The sequence below is a fragment of the Squalius cephalus genome (genome assembly GCF_949319135.1).
Source record: "Squalius cephalus genome assembly, chromosome: 10".
Taxonomy (NCBI): Eukaryota; Metazoa; Chordata; class Actinopteri; order Cypriniformes; family Leuciscidae; genus Squalius; species Squalius cephalus.
Genome location: NC_137131.1, coordinates 19,983,797 through 20,007,718, shown reverse-complemented (window position 1 = coordinate 20,007,718; position 23,922 = coordinate 19,983,797). Strand labels below are relative to the sequence as shown.

Sequence of the window (23,922 nt, the reverse complement as noted above, 5' to 3'; positions counted from 1 at the left end):
GGGTAATCCCTCGCCATGATCCAATTCTTTAAGCAGGTCAGCCTGGTAGGCCTGCAAGACCACCATGGTATGCAGGGACACACCAGCCTGACCTGCTGCCACGTAAGCCTTACCCACAAAGGCCGAAGTGGTCCTACAAGGCTTGGTGGATAAGGTATGTTTCCTCCACGACGATGCACTTGAGAGGTAGAGTGCAAGTTCTCTTCCACCCTGGGCGCTGCCCCAAACCAGAGCTCTCGCATACTAACACCGTAGAGTATGTTGAGGTGGCCTGCGTATGCACTCATGCAGTACGGATTCCTCTAAGACCTGGACTCCACGGTGTGAAGGTCAGGGAGGAACAAAGATGGTGGTGTGGAGGTTGCTCTTGGCTAGATGTAAGGTAGCGGTCATCAAGTTCGGCCTTGTGACCTGTCTCTTTTCATCATGCCACTCCAATTTCAACTTGGCCACAGCACGAGTAACAACCTTGAGTAGCTCCTCACCTGTCTGTCTGCATCCAACTTCTCAGTTCCTCATTCTTGTCGAAATCCTCAAGAAATCGTAGCGCGAGCTTCAAGATCCAGAATGGGGTCCGCAGAGTCTGTGGACAGGGTGAGAAAAAGGGCTTGATCGCCTATCTTACGCTCCTTGTCTGCCAACACTACCTGTGAGCCCATTGACTGAAGTCACCGAAGTCACTGAGGTGCCTTGGCTGCCACTGGACACGAGTCACGGGGTGCAGAGGCTTGGCTCTCTTCTTTTTCAAAGAGAGCAGGACTGGAGCTTGGGGAGATAGAACTCATCACACATGATCACACATATCCTGTACTTTTTTCCTGACATGGTGGAATCTAACTCCTGCCTTTGTCAAACACATACACAAGGCAGCAAACACACACTCCAACACGCGGGTTCTGAAAACAAACAAGCTGGCAACATGGCGTCTATTTATGGTGTCATGGATGTACTAGGCTATGTCACTGTGTTGTGCTTCACACACAGTTCACCGAAGCATTCCCACAGCGTTAAGCCATGAACGTGTTAAGTTGAGTTACACTGGAAAGGAAACAGTACTTACTGATATAGAGAATAACTCCCTTTGGAGTGGACTTTGTGCTTTGTAACTTTGCAGACCTTTTTCATTCCCAAACATCAATATTACGAACTAAAGATGTAAATGAAAAAAAACAAAAAAAACACAACAGGAACTTTAATCAAAATAACTTCCCCTTCTCTTGCAACAATATTTCTCCTCTTCTCTTCTCTGCTGACATGTTTACTGGCGCAAAGGCGGGACAAACTGTTACTCACATGAGATCACAGCAGATGCAAACCACAATGATCCAATCAAATCCCTCCCAACATTTTTTCTTGTTTGAGAAGCCGTTTCATTCCTCACAATAGGGAAGAAAAGACTATTGCAACTTCTGCTTCATGCAGACTTTAATTATTTATTTTTGTAATAATTTTAATGAATAAAAATGTAATAATATATATATATATATATATATATATATATATATATATATATATATATATATATATATACAGTATATTACTTTTATTAAACAATCCGAGGTATCATTTACTCTGTGTGAACACTATCAGACTTCTAGACAGGAGACACTATGTTTGTGTTGTGAGAGTCAGCCAATTTATCCTCAGCTGGTTCCCGTCAGTGATGTGGAGACTGCTTTATTTCTGTATCACACTAACAATGCAGACAATGAAGGATGACATTCCCCATGTTCCTAAGAAACAACTTTGAATCTGTGAAGTGATAACATGAACCTGCCTGAAATTATAAAATGTAGTCATAATAAGTCATGATAAGTTGTAGAGTGTGTAGGAGAAGAGGTTTGGAGGAGAAGCAACCCAGCTTCCACCAAAACACTCAAAAGAACTCGTCTTCATCTTGAAACTTTCACATTCTCTCAAGGTTTCCTCTTCATGGGTCTTGTAATGGGAATCTGTGTTCCATTATGTATCAGACAAGTAATATCAAACAAAAGCCTCAAAAATGAATGTTTTGCCTTAGGGAGGCAGAGAAAATCCACTGAGATGCCAATATAAAGTCTTAACCATGCTGTTTTGTCTTGTATATGAGTGTGTTCTATGCAGTGATAATTTTAAAAATGTTGTCCCTTTTCATGCCATATGTTTGTGGGATTAAGCAGTGGCAATATTGTTCCACACACAGCAAACAAAAGAAAAAACTCATGACTCATGACTCTGAACTTGAATCTCTGAATGACCCTGATTTTATTTACTTCACATTTTGGTATCAGTTTTGTGTTATAAATGTCTTTCCTGACAAACTGTAAGGCTTATGTATGATTCCCCAATCTTTGAATCTCAGAAATACAAACCAAGCTGTGTTAAAAATACAACCAAAAAAAAAAAAAAAAAATCCAAAACACATCCTGGATGGATGGTCATTCCATTGCAGATTCAACATAGATACAATTGGATATTAAAGCGGAAAGTGAAAAATAACTTTTTAAAAGTCATAAACATAACATGATTAAATCAAATATCTTAGGCAAAATATCCCTGCATGTAAAAAAAAGTGTGTCGGATCACTGCTGATCTTATACACAATCGGTGAGTATTATCAGGTGTTCATAATTAAACAATCAACAAATTCCAACTGAACTCCATCATAAAATAACAGCAATAGAAATAACACATCAGATACAATGCTCCTCAGAGTTGGAATTGAGTCATGAAAAAAAATACTTTAAATGCCAGCTTAGCAGGCTTCAGATCTTGAAACAATTCTCTGTTCGTGAGCCATGGTTCTGCCTGAGATACAGTACTTCTATCCTGTTGATATACACTTTCATACATTGGCCTGCAGCTGTCAATGTGTCCTTGCATTGCAAGCCATGATCATTGTATTTTTTTAAAAAATGTTTAAGTGCTCCGACCACAGATGTACTTGTGGTAAGATGGGAAGACAGAAATTTGGACATTGTTAAACATTGTCAAACTGATGAATAAATTGTTTTGACTCCCATTTATAATCAGCCATGGTGTCCAGTTCCCTCAAAACTTGACAATTACCAGCAATCTAAAGCTAAATCCTAGAAAATGACATCAGATATACTTAATAGTATTCTCTCACAAACTGGGCACAATAATGCTCCATCACTTATGAACATCCAAATGGCATTGCCCTTGAATTCACTCTAATTTGAAATTAAAACTATCCACTAGTACAAAGAGAAGCAGCATTATCATATTTTTACACATACCATCCTGTGTGCGTGTGATATGTGTGCTAACCCTTATGTTTCCGAGCCCGTGTGTGTGCGTGTGGTGGCGTCTAGGTAAACGAGATGCAGATGGCTGGTTTGGGCCTTGTGCGCTGCAGCCTGGCAGGCATCAGGTTGAGTTTGCTGCAGAGTGTTCGGCTCTAGAGCCAGGCTCTCTTCTGGAAATATACTCACCCCCCTACAGCAGAGCCTCAGCGTGGGCTTTCCGCCAGCACTGATCTCGCCAGGAGGTCTGGGCCTTCTCAAAAACACACAGCCTGCCTGCCCCACAGCAAGTTCAATGCACCCTTATATCTCTGGTTCTCCTGAAGAGGCTGGGCTTGTGCATCATAGTCATGACTCCAAATTCTCAACAAAAAAAAAACATTGTTTTTGATCACCGTTCCTGTCAAAAAAGCTGGCAGCCGGTGTGGAGTAACATGAAAGAGCTAATGAGCTTTCTCACTTGCTAGTGGAAAACATTCATGTTCATTGTTACAATCACAAACAGGTGGTTCAGAACTTCTAGGTGTTTGCTGTATTTTTGTTTGATGCATTTGCAGTGGATGAATACACTTTTCAAAATCCCTCCACAAGAATCATGTGCATGAGAAGGTTTTGCTCACCTGCGCTTTACCAAACAAGCCGGACACCGGTAAACACTGATAAGTGTTCTGGGAAATGCGGTCACTGGTTAGAGAAATGAACTGCTACATGTCTATGATGGTAATTCATCCCCTTTGAACAGTAGTGAGGTACAACAGTGATGCAGCAGAGCAAAGTGCAAAAGTTCTGTCAGGTTTCTCATCTCACGTCTCACCCTATTTTTGCTTGATAGGTGGGACTATTTGATCCATCGGCAGCTTTGAAGATTAGAGATGTTGATTTATAAAAGTCATGTGGCAGCTAAAACATTAACTAGAGCCTTTTACTTTTACTGGCATAGACAAAAACACAAAGACAAAGATTACTAATGGCTGATTGTCTAAGAAATCAGACAAACATTTAACACCCTGCTGTATCACTGAACTAAAGGAATTAATCCATTTTTAAAAAGGTGTTTATTAAATACAAGCTTTAATTTGAGCTTTTTGTTAAAAGAAGGTTTCACCGAAAAAAAATGAAAATTGTGTCATAATTTACATTACATTTGTCATTACAAACTTACAGTTTTGTCCATACAATGAAAGTCAATGGGGTCCAAAACTTTCAAGCGCCTTACAGCTTCAGCGATTTAAACCAAGTCTGAGTCCAAACCAAATATGTTGATGTGTCATTAACAATAAACATCAATGGAACTTGCATGTCACCAGACTTATCATAATAGTACAACCACCAATGAGGTTTGATGCTATTGACATGTTGCCATATTTGATTTGGGCATACATGAGTTGATCAATGATTTGATTTGACTTGAGAGTAAATCCCTACTTAGGGATCGTTTACCCCAAAATTCTTACATCATTTACTTGTTTTCCGCAGAAGAAAGAAAATCATACAAGTTTGTAACTTGAGGATGAGTAAATGATGACAGAATTGAACTTTTTGAGTGAACTATTCCTTTACATTTGAGAAGACCAAATTGAGAGTACTTTGTTTCCTCTAAAACGTGAATAAAATGTCTTTGGAGATTAGCCTGATGGGTCCACCTAATTCATGCCTTCAGCACATCAACCTGCACTGCCAGTCAAGAATTTCAGAATCAGGCCCAAGAGAGCTTTAAACCACTTCCAAGTGTGTAGTTAATGTTAAAGGAGATCATGTGGTAACTATGTGAGAGAAATCTGTTCAAACTGGCAGAGTCATGTTGTGGTTTGGCATGTGGGAGAGATGCTAGGAGGTTAAACTTAACTTTGTGACAGAGAAACAAGCACATGCGGGAAATACAAGAGAAACGATTTGTATCCTGACAGCGATATGCTTTACTTCCAACAATGGAGGACAGAGAAACATCCCTCATTCGTCTAAAACCAGTCTGAGATAAAACACGAACTCTTCTGTCATCAAGATTTGATTGATTTTACAACATTAACACTGTTATTTTGCCGTTTACTGTGAAGCTGCTTTGAAACAATCTGTATAGTGTAAAGACTATACTGTACATAAATATGACTTGATTTGAAAATGATTTGTATGTAATATAATAATAATTTGAATGATTTTTCCCAAGCATGGAGTGGCATTCCTATTTCACAGAATGGCCGCCTTCTCTTTATTTTGTATTCTTGACAGGCTTCAGACTATGGCTCAATGCATTAAGGAATTATGCTTCTCAATGGCATTAGCTGATCAATACCCTAAGGCCACATTAACGGGGCACTCAGGGGGTTATACGGCTCCTTTTCCAATCAGTTAAGTGCAGTTTAAGTGAAACCTAGGTCTCTTTGCATCCTAGTTATTGATCGCTATCTATTAAACACTCTCTCTCAACACTATTTCTTGTCCTATGTTTCACTCAGTTTAAAACCTCCCTCGTGTTCTCAAATCATTCTATCCAATATCTATATTCTTATGATATTTAGCAAATGGAATTCATAGCATCTCGGTTCAACTTGAGCTCCTTTCCTTTCAGTAAGGGTTCAATCTAGTACATGAACATATTAGGACCAACAAAGAGAGTTACACTGAAATAATTCCCAGAATGCTGGAATGTTTATCCTACATACAGTAGTGATGAAAGAGGACCAAACCCTCAGTCAGATCATTTACAACATACGTTCCATATTTAGGCTTGGGTTATGAATGAGAGGTTGCCATAGTGTTTCTATAGGTGTTTGATTGCATTTTGCCCTCACTCGCACACAAAGGTTTTCCCTTGGGCTCTGCCCTCGCTCAGAGGTGTCACATGGCTCTTTCTTCTCCTGTTTAAGCTCTGTTTGCTTTAACGTTGCCCACCCCTTCACTCCTCTCTTTTCACTTCTTCACTCCTTTTCATTCTCTTGCACTCTCTTTTCATTTCGGCACTGGATCTGATGGCACTGCGCTCAGGAAAAACACAGCCGAGGAATGTTCGGCAAAAGCGTCGGCTCGCTGACAGCAAGATGGATGCTGTGAGTGACGATCTTTTGTGCCCCATGCAAGACACACTCATGAAGGCCCGGTAAAAATAAAGTGTCAAGGATACAGGGGAGCAATTCATGTCTCCTGTGTGACAGTGGCATCTAAACTGGTTTGTTTACAGTTATAGTGCATAGATACATATAGGGCTTACTTAGAGAGAGAAGAATAAGAACAAGCTCTTCTCTTAAGATGAGTCAAAACAGTCATTGAAAAATTCTAAATTTGCTTCCGAAATGTGTGATTAATGATAGATGATGATTATCAGGCTCTTTTCATTATGATTCAGATTTGGTTATGCAGGACCAGGCATTATTTGCATGTCGACTTGACAGTGCACCCTCAATCCATACAGACTGCTTAAGTCATTCTGATATTGAACTGAATTTTGAAGTTTTCACATTGACAGAAAATCAGCAATGAAAGCTGTATCTGCTAAAGACATAGACTCATTAAATAGATATAATGTATTCAAATAGTATTATTCTTCATCGTGTTTTAAGATGCAGACAGTTTTATCCAAAGAGGTACAGCTTTTTTTTCTTCCATATATTCTATTTAACAGTATAGGCAAAGTGAAATCACTGAAATACAAAAAGGGCATTGTCAGTAGTAATCCTATTTTATTTGAAGGGATGTTTTAATCTACAGGTATTATGCATCTGCTGGACCCATTATGCACTTTTAATAACCCAGAGAGTTATCTTTCAAGCTTCTGATAAAGAGACTGATTTAAAGGGGCTTCAGCTTGGTGTAGGCCAGCTTAAGAGTGGCTGACAATTCAGGGCAAATTATGACTTTTAATTTAGTTTATAAATGATGTTCTTCGTTTATTAAATTAAGCGTTATGGTTTAATTTCTTTATTTTTGTGGCCTTAGCAATAGGCTAAATATCCATATTCCCCAGCTAGTTTCTCATACAATGGTAATGTGTATTACAAATATCTGTGAATACAAAATATATTTTTACAAATGCTTAATAAAATATCAGTAACAACACTCGGTACCCTTTAAGAAGGTTATAATATGTTCCATTTAGGTACTAATATGTATATTTTTGGTACCATTTAGATAGAAAATACTAATATGCACTCATTAGGTAAAAGGTGTAGCTTTTGAAAGGGTACCGTTCCAGTGATAGTTTTTGTACCTTTTTTTATTTTTATTTATTTTTTTATTCCTGAGAGAATAATATTAATAGGCTATGTAAATAAATAGTTAGGAACCTAACCAGCGCTGCTGATATAACTCAATTCGATAGTTTGTAGCCTTTTATCTGTATTTTGTTTGTGATATAACTCGAAATAAAATCATTTAATTTAAGCCTAACTTGAAAGTGATCTTCTGGATATGTCTGAAAATGTATTTTAATGACAGTGATAAAAGTGAGTGCACGGGCCAAAACACGAGGCGGCTCATTGGCAGACTTTTATCACATTGCTCTTTAGACGACAAAATGCTGTTTGTTTTTAAGACACCTGTTCACCTTTTTTTCTTTTTTACAAATAGATTTTTTTCCATTATGCGTGTTGATGCCGCATATACGATTTTCTTCTCCTAAACTAATAATAAACACTGGATATTATTTAAACATTATTATTATTTAAACTGTATTGAAATATCTTGTTTGTAATGCTTATAATACAAACATTAAAACGCATCTTAACAAGCTATAGCCTACTGAACAAATGACAAACTTGTCTTTTTTCCTCCTTTTTTCTTCTTTAAAAAAAAAAAATATATATATATATATTTAACGCATTATTTTGTTTTCCGTACATGTAGTGTAAGCGACCTTAAGTTTCCATTTTCCGTTTTATTTTAGTATAAACTTTTATTTAATAGTAGTCTAAATAAAATAGACTGCAAAAGCAGACCTTATAATGAAGTTGAACATTCAGTAATTATTTTCCAACATTTATTCAAACCTCAAGATGTTCGATGCCGCGCGGCTATAAGATCATGATAGCCTGTAATAATTTATATTCGTTTAACTCAGGACTGACAACAGTATCTTCAAACCATTATTTCAAGTCTTGTAAAAATGAGAGATTTTGATTATCTTCCTTCCTCAAAATCATCGTGCTTTCTCCATAAATCTGTCGCCTATATTGTTATATAGCTAGGCTACTGTAATGGTCACGAAAGATCCATTCACTAGATGCGAAATGCTTGAATTTAAAAAGAAAACACCCGCACTTTTCACTAGGCAGTCATGGCTGGTTTCGAACTCATCTCAAACAAATTGTACGTGCGACGAAAGATCAACGATTTATCTTCGGCGATATGTTCTCGCCGTAGGCGCTTTCCAGAGATGACACAGAAATAAAGAGTTGGACCTACCGACACATTCGTTGGCTTCTCTGGCGGTTGCGCGCTGCCAGGGTCGGTCATAGTGAAACGGTTTGCATCTGTCACACTCTGGTCCGGCTGTATTGTGCTTGCACTCGCACACTAGGTTTCCATCCCGGTCTTTGACGCACCGTGACGCGTGTCCATTACACTTACATCTGCCTCCGACCTGCAGGTCTGACACGGCGTAAAAATAGGAATCTCTGGCCAGCTCCGAGTCATCCTCATTTTCGTCTCCGAAAGTGTGCAGTCGGCTGAAAGTAACCTTAATGTCAGTGGCAGTCACCCAGTCCTGAAGTACTGGTGAATTGTCAAAGTCGTGCGCGGAAGGTCGCCCGTCCAGGGTGCTGAACGCGATCAAGCCGCCAGAGAGTGGGTGCATGTCGGTGTGAGAATCTGTGCAGATAGCCTCTTGCTCGTTTTGCTTAGTGATCGTGGCTTTGCTGGGCTTGTTGAACATCTTTCTACACTGGGTCGAGTAATACTGGAAAGGCACCCAGGACTTGCCGTAGTCCATCGATTTAAAGATACCCATAGACTCTGGTCGGGGTGAGCAGAACTGCAAACTCACGTAGGTCACTTCGAATTTTTTGTTTAGGGATAATGTTAAAGTGACGTTTTGAGGATATTGGATGTAATTGTCCGACTGCCAGCAGGTGAGATTATGAGGATTGTTCAGGTCGGTTAGGTAAGCAGGTGGGTGATATTTCTTTGGGTCCGACGCCTCGCACGTGTGGCAGTTTCTGTGCCTTTCATCCCCTTTCTCAGTCACCACACAGTACCGACTCGGTGTTTTGCCGCAGGTGCTGGACGCGCGCACTTCCTTCCCGAACGCCGCGTTCACGAAATCGGGGATGCATCTTCTGGGGTGACCGTTCTCGTCGTAACACGGATCCGGTGGGGAGGTCTGAGCGGCGAACATGCTCATGCCGTATCCGCCGACAGTCCCGTTGACCACACAGTAGAGAGTCACCAAAGTGACCAAAGCATCCGAGACCCTCAACATCATCACGCGCCTTCCTCAGTCTCTCTGAGCTGAAACACAGCCGTGTCCAAATGAGAAGATGCGTTCTCTGTTTGCAGATGTAAATCAGTTGACAATCTGAGCTAGATCAATCCACAGCCGCTATGACACCACGATCAAACCGGTGCCAAATAACAAACTAATGTGAATTTGAATTTGAATCTGACTCCAACACATGGGCAAACTCCTGGATACCTGATCTAAACCACTGCGGAAAATCCGGCAATATTTAGCCTACACTTTCGCAATTAAAGAAAATCGCAGTGGAAATCTCCACACAGTTGCAATGCACCTCCGTCAAACAGTTCAGCAAAAGCAGAAAGTCACAAAGCAATCTGAGTTCGTGCTGGCTCTCTTTTTCCTGAAGTAATGGACTCGCGCTTTCACTTGTCTGGTTCTTGAATCTCTGTGCATGTAGAGGATATAAGAAGATCCCGTTAGTTTGAGCTCTAGTGAGATAGGAGACACTCACGTTGCCCCGTTCTCTCTCTCTCTCTCTCTCTCTCTCTCTCTGCTCTATGGAGACAGAGTCGGACGCGTCTTTTACGCAGAGCTTTGAGCTCATTCATCTACAGCAGTGACACTCGAGAGAACAACGACATCCACTGGTAGATTATCAATAAAACCAGAGCAGACGAGGAATAGAAATAAAGAGAATATAAGTTTAATTTGTAATTTAGTTACAGTAAGACATATTTAATTCAGAAAAACTACAGGGCAGAGAAAGATAAACACAACGCTATTTTTGCATATATTTTTTTTCTGAGCCTCATTGTGCCATGCATTGGGAAATTAAATTTGGTTTATTAATGAGTTTAATTTTCTGTTAACAAAAAATTATTTTATATAGCAGCCAAAGTTAATGACTTCCTTTGCATTTGAATGCTGTTCTGGTTAACCAGTGCATATTCGGATAATGCTCTTATTAAAAGAAAACCCCGACTTTAAACCTGGTAACTTATGGTTATCCATGAGCTAATTAAACAGATTTTGCACGAGGTCTTCACATTTGTAACACTTTTTAGATCAGGTTGATGAAATCCTTTCTCGCTCAATACACACACGCTGAAGGAGGACAGCCTATGCCATAAAATTACCAAAGTTTTTTTGTTCCATTATTTAGCCCACTGTAGGCCTATTTATGATTTTTTTTACAGCGATTATATTTTATAAGCATATATTTGTGTGACACATTGGCTACCTTATCCAGTGTTTTTTAAAAAATATTGTCGCTATGGACCTATGTAAATTTCCTCTATGCAAATGTTATATTTCTGAAAAGAAAAGAAAAGAAAAGAAAAGAAAAGAAAAGAAAAGAAAAGAAAAGAAAAGAAAAGAAAAAATGGATACATCCAATGAAAAGCACACGAGCGGTCTGCCGTTGCTATAGTAACCTCAACAGGATATTCTATTCGCGAATGTGGTGCTATAACTCCGCGATGTAGCACCTATAACTTCGATATATCGAAATAATGTTCTGAATCCTCTACAGTGTGTAGGCAATAAGTTATGCAAATACAATAGGCATACCCTCCTATTTTGTGCACTTTCTGGGTTTACTCAAACTACCGAGTGGGATTATGACCTCTTAAAAATAAAGGTTCCCTAAAGTAGGCTAGCCTACCTTTCAGTGAAAAGTTTTTTTTTTCTTTGCGCGAAGAACGTTTAAAATGTTTAAAGAACCCTTTTCCAGTATAAAGAACCTTTTGTGCAACAGAAGGTTCCATGGATGTTTAATTAAGGTTCTTCATGGAACTACATAAGACAGTAGGCTAAATAACCTTTATTTTTAAGAATGTGGAATAGCTAGAACTGCTTTTTAGGCTAGACTATGTTGTAGGCCCTATACTCTTTGTTGGGTCAGATAGATCCCTCTGAGCCATTTTCAAGGCTAATTCTCACCCTGAATGCAGTATAAAGACTTTATTATTTTAAATAAAAGTTGTCTCAATTGTAACAAGGACACAGGTCAAATGCTCCAACTAGCGCGCCTCCAAACATTTCAGGAATAACAATGTTCAGCTCTATATGATAAATGAAATCAAACGGTCATTCAAATTCACTGGTTATCTCTAGTAGCGACGTCAGTCAAGCTTCGCCTGAATTTGGATGATTGATTCGAGATGGGAACTGAACAGGGCTGCGCTTCTCAAAAGCATTGTGAACTAAATTGGTAACAATGCCATTTGGCGGCAATGGTTCAACGATATACTTAGGCTTATCGATGCTTTTTGGAAACGCAGGTCAGGCTGTTGGAACTAGAAGACATGCGCAAATAGCACGGGTGCCAGAATGCGTTTCAAGTCTGAAAATTCATATCGATTATCCATGTGAATGTAAATAAAAACAGAGATCATATCATCAGAGTTATTTTAAAGTGATTTATATTAAACAGCTGACTTAAACACCCCTTTAAGTCGTTTATACAAATAGATTTTCTGGCTTTAATTTGAGGAAGTTCAAGCTCAGAAAGCATATTCAACAGAATGGTTTACGGATTTTTGATCATTTACAAATAAGTTGTACCCAATAACTTTTCCCGTTTTATTCATACAACACCAATCCACTGGAATCTACAAACACCTGGCTACTTTCTATGTTTATTGGTCTGCTAAGCGGTTGGACCACTAGATGGCAGTATTTCATTTTCCACTTAGCCAAGCTCATCCATTACTAACCTATGTCCCATTAAACAAGTGGCACAGGCCTATCTTTTGCTATTGTGGATCTACCATTGAATATTCTAACTTAGAATTCTGAGCTTCCTGTCATGATCCTTCTGATTGGAAGGGTTATCAGTCAAGTTCCTTCTTTTGAAAAACCACACAATATTCAATGAGCTCCACTCATTGTGATGTCTACCTTACTATTCAGCTGACTAATGTGTGTGCTGTGCGATTTTTGAGAAGGGAAGAGACAGAGAGTGACTGAGACATTCTTACTGTATAAAATGCAAATTGTGGCTTCGGGGGGAAGTTAAGATGTGATCTTACTCTGAGTATAGAGGCTGAGTCGGCAGTTAGACTTAAGCACACTTAAAACACACTATGTTATGTTATTTAGACAATAAAACTAGTAAAAAATCATTAAGAAGAACCTGTTACCTTTTTAAAGTTACATTTTTAAAAGAAAACAAATTATTGTTGTTTTGTGGGTAGGCTCTTATGTTTGAGAACATTTTAAACATATCTACATGGCAGTTTCAAATATTTTTTCAGTATTCTCAACAAAAGCTGTAATTTCTAAGATCAGCTTACCATTTATGGCAAATTGCCATCCATGGCATTAATAAAAACTAAGGCATCTGTCAAAGAACAAAAGCTGTGTGTGTAAGCTAAACCTCCTCCCACTCATGAACACATGTAGCCCATGTCTTCCTCTTTGAGTTCTTCTGCACCTTCTCTCTGAGTTCCTGTTTAGTGTCAGTAAAGCGCCACAGTCGTGCTGAAGACTGCTCCTGTTGTTGCTGCCGTCGTTTCAGCGTCTATGTAGGCTGATGCTGAAGGATGTGGTTACATTTCCATCTCTTTTCATCTTAAGTGCTGGATTACGCTTCGAGGACACCGGTTCCATCTCACCCCGCATGCTGATAAGAGGCAAAGAAATCATGGGAAGAGGCTAACAACTCCAGGTAAGTGATTCCTGTGGTGCATTCCCGTATCATGATGGTTAAATCTGAGCTCAATATAGCCTTGGAAAAGAATACAACTCAGGATAAGTTTAAGTCATTGAACTTGACGGTGTGCAGGTGAATTCAAGCTTGCTCATGATTTACTTTAGCCAGCATCAGAGGGGAAACACTTTTTGCATGTACCAGCTCAAATGTTCACAAGTGAAGACCCCCATTGATCCAAGACCCTTTAAATTGAGTTTTTTAAGACAGAGGACGCTCAGCTGAGGATGTCAGATGGAAACTTTACTATTCACTGATTCTGTGCAGTGACGCATGCAGGACAGCTGAACCGTATACTGTTGAATGATATTCATCTACCTGTATGCAACACAGTAATGCAGTCCTATAATATAGGGATATGACAGCATTGCTGTGCGGTTATGTTACTTTACATGATTCTATTACTCAAACAATGCAGCACTTAAAGCAATCTTTTTCTGTCTTCCTCTGTGGTGCACGGTCAGATGTAAAAACAGCAGCTAAGTCTGAGATCTTATCACATTCAAGCAACAGACTTACAGAAGTCGTTCTAGTTCTCACAGAAGATGCATTAAGATTATTTGGGGGGGTGTATATGACAGTGAATGTCAACATTTGAAAATATTTGTCTTCATACATATGTACAGTATGTCGATTGGTTGTAAGATGTAGTCAGACCCACAAGTACAGCTGATGTTTCAGCTCTGTAGATTCATGTGCTTTGGATTCTGTTAGACTGATGCACTGAAGAACTCATAGTATTTGATGCATTCATGTGATGCACTGCACACATATTTTCAAGTTCAAGGGTCTGATATTTATACATTCAGCTGAAAAAAAGGATATTTACTTTACTCTTGAAATCATTTTACTTGCAAATTAGTCTTCTATTTAATACTGTCTATAATATTCAAATGATATATTTATTTTCATCGCTGCCATAGCACTCTGGAAGAAAGTTCATAGTCACTCTGCAAGAGCTGGCCTTTAGTGTTTTGGTTGACTACAGCTTTAAAGTAGCGAGATACTTCTCCTTTTCATGCATAAACAGCATCCGACAGAAACTCTAATAATACATACAGAAGGACGTTTTTTTTTTTAGGCAGTCATGTGCTTGTCCATCAGCAACTTAAGAGACAGGAATGTCAAAATATGTTACTGTTCAGTTTAAACCACAGGAAGGCGGGTTTGGTTCATTTCAACTAACAGATAAATGGATTTTGCATATTTGTAAATGTTTCAGTACAGTACAACAGAAATTACTACAATAAAATAAATAAATAAATAAATAAATAAATAGGCTAAGGATAATTTCTTGTGGCAAACATCCACTTGAATAAAATAACAGGTTCTTCACTTAATAACAGATCATTGGCCAAGCTTAAATTCCAGCTAAAGGGATAGTTCCCAAAAATGAAAATTCTGTCATCATTTACTCACCCTCAAGTTGTTCCAAACATGTATGAATTTCTGAACATACAATACTATATTTTGAAGAATTTACCATGGAGGTCAATGGGGTCCATCAACTGTTTGGTTACTGACATTCTTCAAAATATCTTCTTTTGTGTTCAGCAGAAGAAAGAAATTCATACAGGTTTGGAACAACTAACAGAACTTTCATCTTTGGGTGAACTGTCCCTTTAATCTAAATTCTGATGGAAGGCCACAGATTGTGCAACTAGACTGTGGAAATGAAACTGGATGAAAGTTTCAGTGGTGACGATCATCAGTGTGTGTGTCATTGCTTTTAAACACTGGTCAGCCTGTAAAATGTCACTGGACAAAAATATGTCTGTGCTCAGACTGTAGGAAAGTTATAGAGTATATCTATGTACACACTAATATTATATAGTATATAATATAGTATATAATATATATATATATATATATATAATATATATTATATATATTATATATATATATATAATAGTATATAATAGATAATATGTATATCTAATGTATGATTCCCAAAAGCAGATTCCCAAAACCCGTATTCAGGCATTCAGGCACAACGATTATGCATTTTTTTATATTACACTTGTCTCTGTTTAAATGGCTGCCATAATACATGTTTTTGTCAGCCAGCTCCCCTATGTTCAGAATTCGTTAGGTTTGAGTCATAATTTGAAGTGAAAGTAACTCCTTTATAATCAGACATAGGCGTTGGTTATGTCTGACATGAAAGACATGCTAAAGTTGTTTTGTGTTAAACCTCTTCCTGTTTGTATATGACAGTAGGGTTCATATCTTTTTAATCAATTTCATATTCCTCACTGTTTTTACCTGTGAACTCGCACACCTGGCATGGACAAAATGTGATCCTTTCCAAATATAGAATGTGCTTTATTTATTCTACATATTTATATTCCACTGGCACACTTATTTATCAACATCATATACACTAGAATCAAATACTCAAGCTGCTTATGACTGAATCATATCGGTTATTCATGATAAAAGGAACTCAGAGCACAGAAATTCTGTTCAAACAGACTGGATACAGAACAATAATAGTGCGTAAATTTGGAATATGTACACTACAGTATTACATCTTTAGACGGGCACTTGTAAATTTCACAATATGGGGATTTCCTTATTTTACTTAGTAAAAAGAACATCCATAGGAATAAATAGGTATTCAGATCTTTCTAAAGTTGTTTTTCATCATGTTTCTATAATAAAAATAATATCTAAAATATATATAATTTAAAAAAAAGATATTAAACATCATATACAGTACACATAAGACATACAGTAGTGGCCAAAAGTGATGTCCAGCTTAGGAAAACTTCAAACTTTGGATGACATCCTGACATCCAAAAATTTGTTAAAAATTTTGTAAGCATATTGCATTTTTTTCTTCTTTCTTTTTTTGTGATAACGCAATGAAACCTGCCAAATTGTGCTGACATAATTTTTGGTCAGGCTGTCATAAAAAATTATGAACACATGCAAAAACAAGAGAGAACCAGCAAAATTTTAATACCTGATTATGTTGTTGTCAATGTATGCTTTTTTTTCTTCCTGTGAGTTTTTGTTGTTGTTGTTGTTGTTGTTGTTGTTTCAGATTTTTTTTTACCCAATTTTTTTCTCAAATAATTCTGTCAGATAAATACCTTTACATATTTATATTTTATGAGGGAAGAACAATATTATATATAGCCTATATATATATATATATATATATATATATATATATATATATATATATATATATATGCCTATATATATATATATATATATATATATATATATATATATATATATGCCTCGTCCTCATATTTTGATGGTTTTATCAAACTTGTACACTGAAAAAAACTACTTGTAAGATTTACTTAATAAAATCCTCGTAACAATTTGCACAAGTATATTTTAAGTAAATTTTACTGCTATAATATCAAGTACAACTTACGTGTCATTATCAAGTAAAATTTACTTAGTATTGAATGTAACGCTCATGAAGAAATTAAGTAAAAATTACCTATTTACATTTCATTTAGAAGTTATATTTATTTAAAGTAATTAAGTAAAGTTTATTTATTGTTTTATAATTAGGAAGCTTGCTTTTATGAAATTATTAAGTAAATCTTACCATTTAATGAAGTAAATAAGTAGATTTTATTTAAGTTTTTTTGTTTTCATTTACTTAGTTTTATGAAATTATAATACTCCCTATAATTATGTAAACATTGCTAATTTCTTTTTTATAATCATGAACATAAATAAATTAACATTTTCTCTATATTTTTCACGAATCACACAATTAAAATACAATTAAACAGTTTATTTTTCAGTCATCAAAAAATGTTCTTCATACAAAAATGAACATTCACAGTCATCTCTTGACACAGGTGAATTCAGTAAAACTTCAGAATTATACTGTAACCCTTGTTTTAAACATAACAAATGTATTTAAAAAAAAAAAAAAAATATGCAAAACATTCAACATTCAAAACAGCACTCTGAAATAGTGAACTTTTAAAGAATACCATTACAACTTTAATGTATTAAAACATGAAGAGCTGAATGTTTAAACAGTTACATCATACCATAGCATTTAATACAACTTCACCCTTAATCTTTGAACTTTTGGGTAAAGATTAAAGGAGAACTCCGGTCATTTTTTGGTAAATTTGGAGTGCTGTCAGTACAGAGAACAACGACAAAAATCGGTGTTGCCTACACCATGTTATCCTCTTTTTAAAAATTTGCACCCTGTTGACTTCAATGGGGCAAGTACTAAACCTGCTTTTAGCCTCGTAACATCCTTGATGTGTCATTACAAGTGCACAGCTAATGTGAGTGATTCCTTCTGAGTGAACACAGTGAATCTGACTGCAGTAGATGTGAAAGATATGGATAAAAGTGATGTTATTCAGCCAGCGCAAATACCTGTATTTTCTTCCTGTTTTCGGTCGAAGTCCACAGTAGTCGATTGTCGAGTTCTCCACTGTTGCTGAGTTACCTATGATCTACTGCAGTCAGATTCACCCGTGTTCACTCTGAAGGAATCACTCACATTAGCTGTGCACTTGTAATGACACATCAAGTATGTTAAGAGGCTAAAAGCAGGTTTAAAACTTGCCCCATTTAAGTCAACAGGGTGCAAACAGGGCAGCAAAAAAAAAAGGATAACACGTGTAGGCAACACCGATTTTTGTCGTTGTTCTCTGTACTGACAGCACTTCAAATTTACAAAAAAATATTAAAATTGACCGGAGTTCTCCTTTAAGAAGGATGGATGCATCAATTGGATCTTCTCCATCAGCACCATGGATGGACGACCAGTATTTGAATGATGTGCTGAGTGATGTCACTGCAGCTGTCCTCCTGCATACAGTTTAGAAGAAAAAAATATAAATATTTTGAGAAACAAAAATAGAAAGTGACTTCATTATCACAACAGAATGAACACATACACTTACTAAAAAAAGTATTATCTCTACGATCAACTTAGCGCACGATGCTTTTAGAAACACAGACCTTATTTTGAGACCTCATTTATGCACGATTTATTGCAATTGAAAAATTGTAGCTTTATGTGTAGACCTTCCTGGGCAATATTCATTAAGAAAATTCAAACTTTTCCATAGTCAACAGTATAACGTTAACGTTACTTAACGTTACAGCAGGAAAGCGGTTAATGTTAATTTTAAGGCCTAATGTTAGCAAGCTACGTTAGCAGTTACAACGGTATCCAATCAGTTTGAAATTTTTACACGAAAAACAGTGCTTTGTGAATCTATAAAACTATTGAAAACTTTTCCGATTAAATATCCGTTAACTAATGTAGGAAGTGAAATGTAAAGGCGGGGTTATAACGTTAATGTACTATGGATAACCCAGACCCGTTACACTAATACGAGGCCATGTTATAAGATCCATGTTATAAGACCGCGGGCAGTTATAAGATAATGTCTATTGAGTCAAGTAAACAAGAATCATCAATCAAAATCCTCACAGACCCATCTTTTATTAAATGTAAAACAGAAAGACAAACTTACCTCAAACACGACAAAAAGCTGCCACGCAGCAGCTCGCCAATCCGTCTGACCCAAAGTGGCAGTTAGACTGTCTTGTCCAAACACGCATGTGCGGATTCAAACGCGCTATACTTTTTCGATTAAAATTTACTTAAAATTACTATGTTTATGTGAAGTGACTATAAAATGTTTAAATATTACAAGCAAATATATAATAAGATTTACTCTTTCCAACCAGTTAATTTATTACATGAATTAAATGTGTAGATATTTCAAATTTTACTTAGAAAATTCTAGTTCTCATTGAATTTTAATTTTATAAAGTAAAAATTATGATGGTTAATTTAATATATATTACTATACCAAAAAGTTCGTTTTTACAGTGTAGGGTCATTCAAAAAAAAACAAAAAAAAAAACAATGCCCATCACTTTTGCCCACTACTGTACACAAAATGTATAAAAAATATTCAAATGGTTTCATATGCAAAGCAGCAAAAACTAAACAAAGTAGAACATTTTATTAATTTGCTTGTTTTATACAGCACACTACCCCTCAGTTCACTGTTCAATACAACATGCTCTCAAACTGAGGTGAGTGTAAAGTTCCCACAGGTACCAATAGAGGCTAAAAAGGAAAGAATAGAGTTCCTCATTTCCGCCTAGACAGGAGCAAATCAGCATCCTGGTTCTGGTAAATATTGCTCTGTGATAGATCCCCTGCATCCTACTGTATCTGCTCAACCGGGCCACTGTGTCGCTGGCAGCATATAAAAAGGAAGCACTTACCATTGAATGTTGTCACCATTGTTCGACTGCTGTTATTTCCTAAAACGATCACGGCAGGGGGAGTTTGTCCTTATTGTTGTGGGAGGGAGGGATGTGGATGAGAAGACTCTAGGCTCACAGGAGAAGGCGCATTGGGGATATTGGTCCCCATCAATCAGAGACTCCACACAATGAGCGTCGACCCCCTCGCGGTGTGGGAGTCTATCACAGCGGCCGATCGCACCACAACAATGGAGCAACACCTGTTTCCTCGGCAAAGCTCGGGAGCAACCTTCCTGTACAGGGCTGTTGGAAATATGATCAGGAGAAGGGGCTAGCTGAGATGAACGTTCATTCTGGGTCACAGTGGGAACGTGAATCAGCTGAGATGAAGAGAGCATCTCATCAGACATGCGGTTAGGATTTGAGGTTGTCTTAAATATGGGATTTATTGTCCAGTGTTCGTACTGTCCCCGTTTCATAATGATCATCTGTTTAAAAGTCTCAAAAGGTTGTAGTGTATGGGGTATTGTGCTGTTTTGTTCACTCAAATAATGCTGGGTAAAATGGCTAAAACTGAATTTAATGCTTGTTTTTAGAATCAAAACACACCTTTGCTGACTCAGGATAATGTACTTCAAGCAAAGGCCCTGGATGCATTTCACTCATTCTGTTCATAGTCTGCGCACCTCAAATGCCTCTTTGCTTCACATAGGAAGTTTGCTGGGATTGTGTTTGTGTTGCCCAGATGAAATCATCCTCTCACATAAGAGGATGTGAACACATCCTTTTACGTGTCAACAAGGTCACTTCCACATTTTCAGAGGTTGCAAAATGAACAAAGGGTTATAGGCATCTGACTGACTGATGGCTGCTGGTCACTTGTTTGCACCAGTTTGATCTTTTATTATGCCACTAATCAGCAATGATGTAAAAATGATCTAGAACAGTGCTTCTCTGGGGGCCCTCAGCAAACTAACAAAGGGACTGCATGACTATTAATAGGATTATTAATATATTAAATATTAAAACTAATCCCAAATAATATAATTAACACTTTACAATAAGGTTTCATTTGTTAACATTATTTAATGTATTAACTAAACAAACTAACCAATACATCTGTCACTGTATTTGCTCCATCTTTGTTAACATTAGCTAATAAAAATCCATCTGTTAATTTTTTGTTCATGTTACTTCACAGTGCATTAATTAATGTAAACACAACTTTTGATTTTAATAATGTATTAGTAAATGCTGAAATTAACATTAACAAAGATTAATAAATGCTGTAGAAGTGCAGTTCATTATTAGTTCATGTTAACTAATGTAGACAACATTAGTTAAACGACAAACAACTTTTAAACAACAAAAAATTAACGCAACAGTTTGCATAATTTTTTTGAGTTATGACAACTTTGAGTAAATTTACATTCAACCAATAATCTACATTGAGTTAAAGGAACTTAATAATTTGTAGCTTAAACACAATTTTTTAAGTTGATTACTCAAAAACATTAAGTCGCTCCAACTACCAGAGTTGGAACCAATTAATCTTATCTATTTCAGTTCAACTTATTCACTTAACTTATTTAACATGTATATTTAGTGAACAAGTAAGATATTACTTTTCACTGGCATTAGCGCAGTCATTGCTTATAGTCAGTGTTTATCTTCATGTGTACTCTTCAGCACAATGGTAACCAAACTTCAACATTACAGAAGCTCTGTTAAATGTCAAACATAACAGCATTAAACACTAACAGGTCTTTCCCTTCACTAAAAACAAATAAATTAACTCTTAATTTCAAAACTTTTCCTCCTTATCCAGTCCTATGCAAAGCATGGGAACTAAAATTTCACTGCCTAATTTCAAAAGTCATCAAGACAATTTCATTGTTACTACAACCTAATAAAATAAAATAAAAAAAAGCCAAAGAAACTTGAGTTTAAATTACAGACGATATTAAATGCACACTATGTAAGATTGTTGGATTAAATTTCCAAAAACCACTAGAACAATGTTATATATTTTGTTGATTTGTGTACTTACATTATCCCAAATGTTTCTAAGAATGTTTAAATACAGAGAAATAAGCAGTTTTAACCAGGACACAGACCGTGTCCGTGCGTCGCTTATTAATGACATCATTAATTGAGTTACCCATGATTTTGTTTTGTAGAAACCATGGAAACACCAAAGACGCTTTAATATATAACACGTTTTAGACAGATGAGCAACTGTTAGGCTATAGTACATTCATCAACAGAAAACTAATCATTGTTATATAGCTAAACTCAGTTAGTCTTTTTGTTTAAATCTTGTTTTCTTGATTTACCGCGAGTGCCATTTTTACCACCCAATATCAATCTAGCTCTCTGCAGTGTGCAAAAAGTGTCTCATATAGTCGCCTACGAGCGAACACACAGTAGCATTATAACAACTTTCAACACTCAAATGTATCTAATATGATAAAACAGCGCTGTGTTACCCCACATATACGCATGACCGAAAGAAGCAGACTGCGGCATAATAAAAGCTCTACTGCTCTCGAGCCATGTGTCGTGCTTGTCTCTCATTAGCAATCGCTCCAACGGCCTCGTTCCGCTCCAACGGCTTTCGTATCATTAATAAATCTTTAATACTGTAATGTAGTGATCCACTGGAGGCAAGTTTGTAGAACCCAAGTGCAGTTTATTCAAAGATCCAAAACATAAAACAAAATACAAAACAAAGACTTGGCATGGCATGGTGTGGCATGGCGTGGCGTGACATGGCTTGGCAAAACATGAAACTCACAGACAGCGGTTAAAACAAGACAATACAACCAAAATACAAGACAAAGACACATGGCAAACATGAGGGCTTAAATACACACACTAATGACAAGACAAGGGACACCTGTGAACAATGATCAGACAATAAACCAATGACAAGACACATAGCAGGATCACATGGCAAACAGGGAATCACATGACAAGACACAGAAACATGACAAAGACAAACCAAAACATGACAGATCCCCCCCTCTAAGGGCGGCTTCCGACGCCCAACAAAACCAAAACCAAACAAAAGTTGAGGAGGGTGGTGGAGCGGAGGAGGTCTTGGTGGGCCAGGCCCGTGCAGGGGGACAGGCCTGGACCGTGGCATGGCGTGGGTGGACCTGGGTCGTGGCATGGCGTGGGTGGAACTGGGTCGTGGCATGGAGTGGGTGGACCTGGGTCGTGGCATGGCATGGGTGGACCTGGGTCGTGGCATGGCGTGGGTGGAACTGGGTCGTGGCATGGAGTGGGTGGACCTGGGTCGTGGCATGGCATGGGTGGACCTGGGTCGTGGCATGGCGTGGGCGGACCTGGGTCGTGACATGGCGTGGGCGGACCTGGCAGGCTATGAAGTCTCCAGGGTGGCATCAGCAGTTCAGGGGGCCAGGGCGGACCAGACAGTTCAGGGGGCCAGGGCCCCTGGCTTGGCGGGTACTGTGGGGTTGCGGGGCTCCTCGTCCGCAAAACCCACAGTAAAAGTTGAGCCGTGGGCATAGTCAAAATAAACCAATGACAAGACACATGGCAGGATCACATAGCAAATAGGGAATCACATGACAAGACAGAGAAACATGACAGAGACAAACCAAAACGTGACAAATACCAGTCATCCATGAATATGAGTCCTGTCATATTCTCCACCAGCTGTAGAGATGAAGACAACAACTTCCATGATTCCGCAAAATCAAGACGTCATCAAGCTACGCCTTTGTATTGAATAAGCGACCCCTAGTAGTGAGAAATTACATAGTGTGCCTTGAAGTTGTTGTAATGATCAACATTATTATGTCAACAGAACTCTACAAAATAATGTTTGCAACTTAAAATGTTTAATTAAAACAATAAATTAGAGTTTTTAACTTGCAACCATGCATTTATTTAAGTTGTGGTAACAGGTCCCCTGAATTACTTTTTAGAGATTCTGTCACAAGAGAGAAACACAAGATCCAGTTGCAAATGAAAAGGCAGTTTATTAAGTAAACAGAAAAGATCAAGGCAGGATGGACTGATGAGTTTGGCTGCTAGAGAATCAGAAATATATTTCTCCATGGCCTCCCTCTCCGAAACAGAAAGGGAGTATAATCAGCCCTTAGGCGGAGACGTACCTGCCAATAAGTCTATAGCAGGACGTCGTAAGGACGATGCGGAGGAAGAGAAGCAGCTCGAGACTTACTGAACACTTCCTTCAGGCCAAGGTACTCGCTGGGCACGCTGGGCACATTAGACATGTTCGCCTGTTCATCCTGCAGCACAGAACAAGACACAGAAGAACACGCAAACACCAAACAAGACGCATGACAATT

At 37.7% G+C, this 23,922-nt stretch overlaps 2 protein-coding genes across 2 annotated transcripts in view; one reads left to right on the top strand and one right to left on the bottom strand.

Annotated features, from left to right (window-relative positions):
• ntn1a (netrin 1a) overlaps nucleotides 1-10,190 on the bottom strand; it is a 73,420-nt gene extending 63,230 nt beyond the window's left edge. Inside the window, exon 1 of the mRNA XM_079883227.1 lies at nucleotides 8,640-10,190. Coding sequence (XP_079739353.1) covers nucleotides 8,640-9,657 — 1,018 coding nt within the window. The 5' untranslated portion in view covers nucleotides 9,658-10,190. The remainder of the gene's footprint in view (nucleotides 1-8,639) is intronic.
• A 2,893-nt stretch (nucleotides 10,191-13,083) lies between these two features.
• The window catches only part of pik3r5 (phosphoinositide-3-kinase, regulatory subunit 5), a 35,608-nt gene continuing 24,769 nt past the window's right edge, over nucleotides 13,084-23,922 (top strand). Inside the window, exon 1 of the mRNA XM_079883220.1 lies at nucleotides 13,084-13,303. The gene's annotated coding sequence lies outside the window, so the exon portion shown is untranslated. The remainder of the gene's footprint in view (nucleotides 13,304-23,922) is intronic.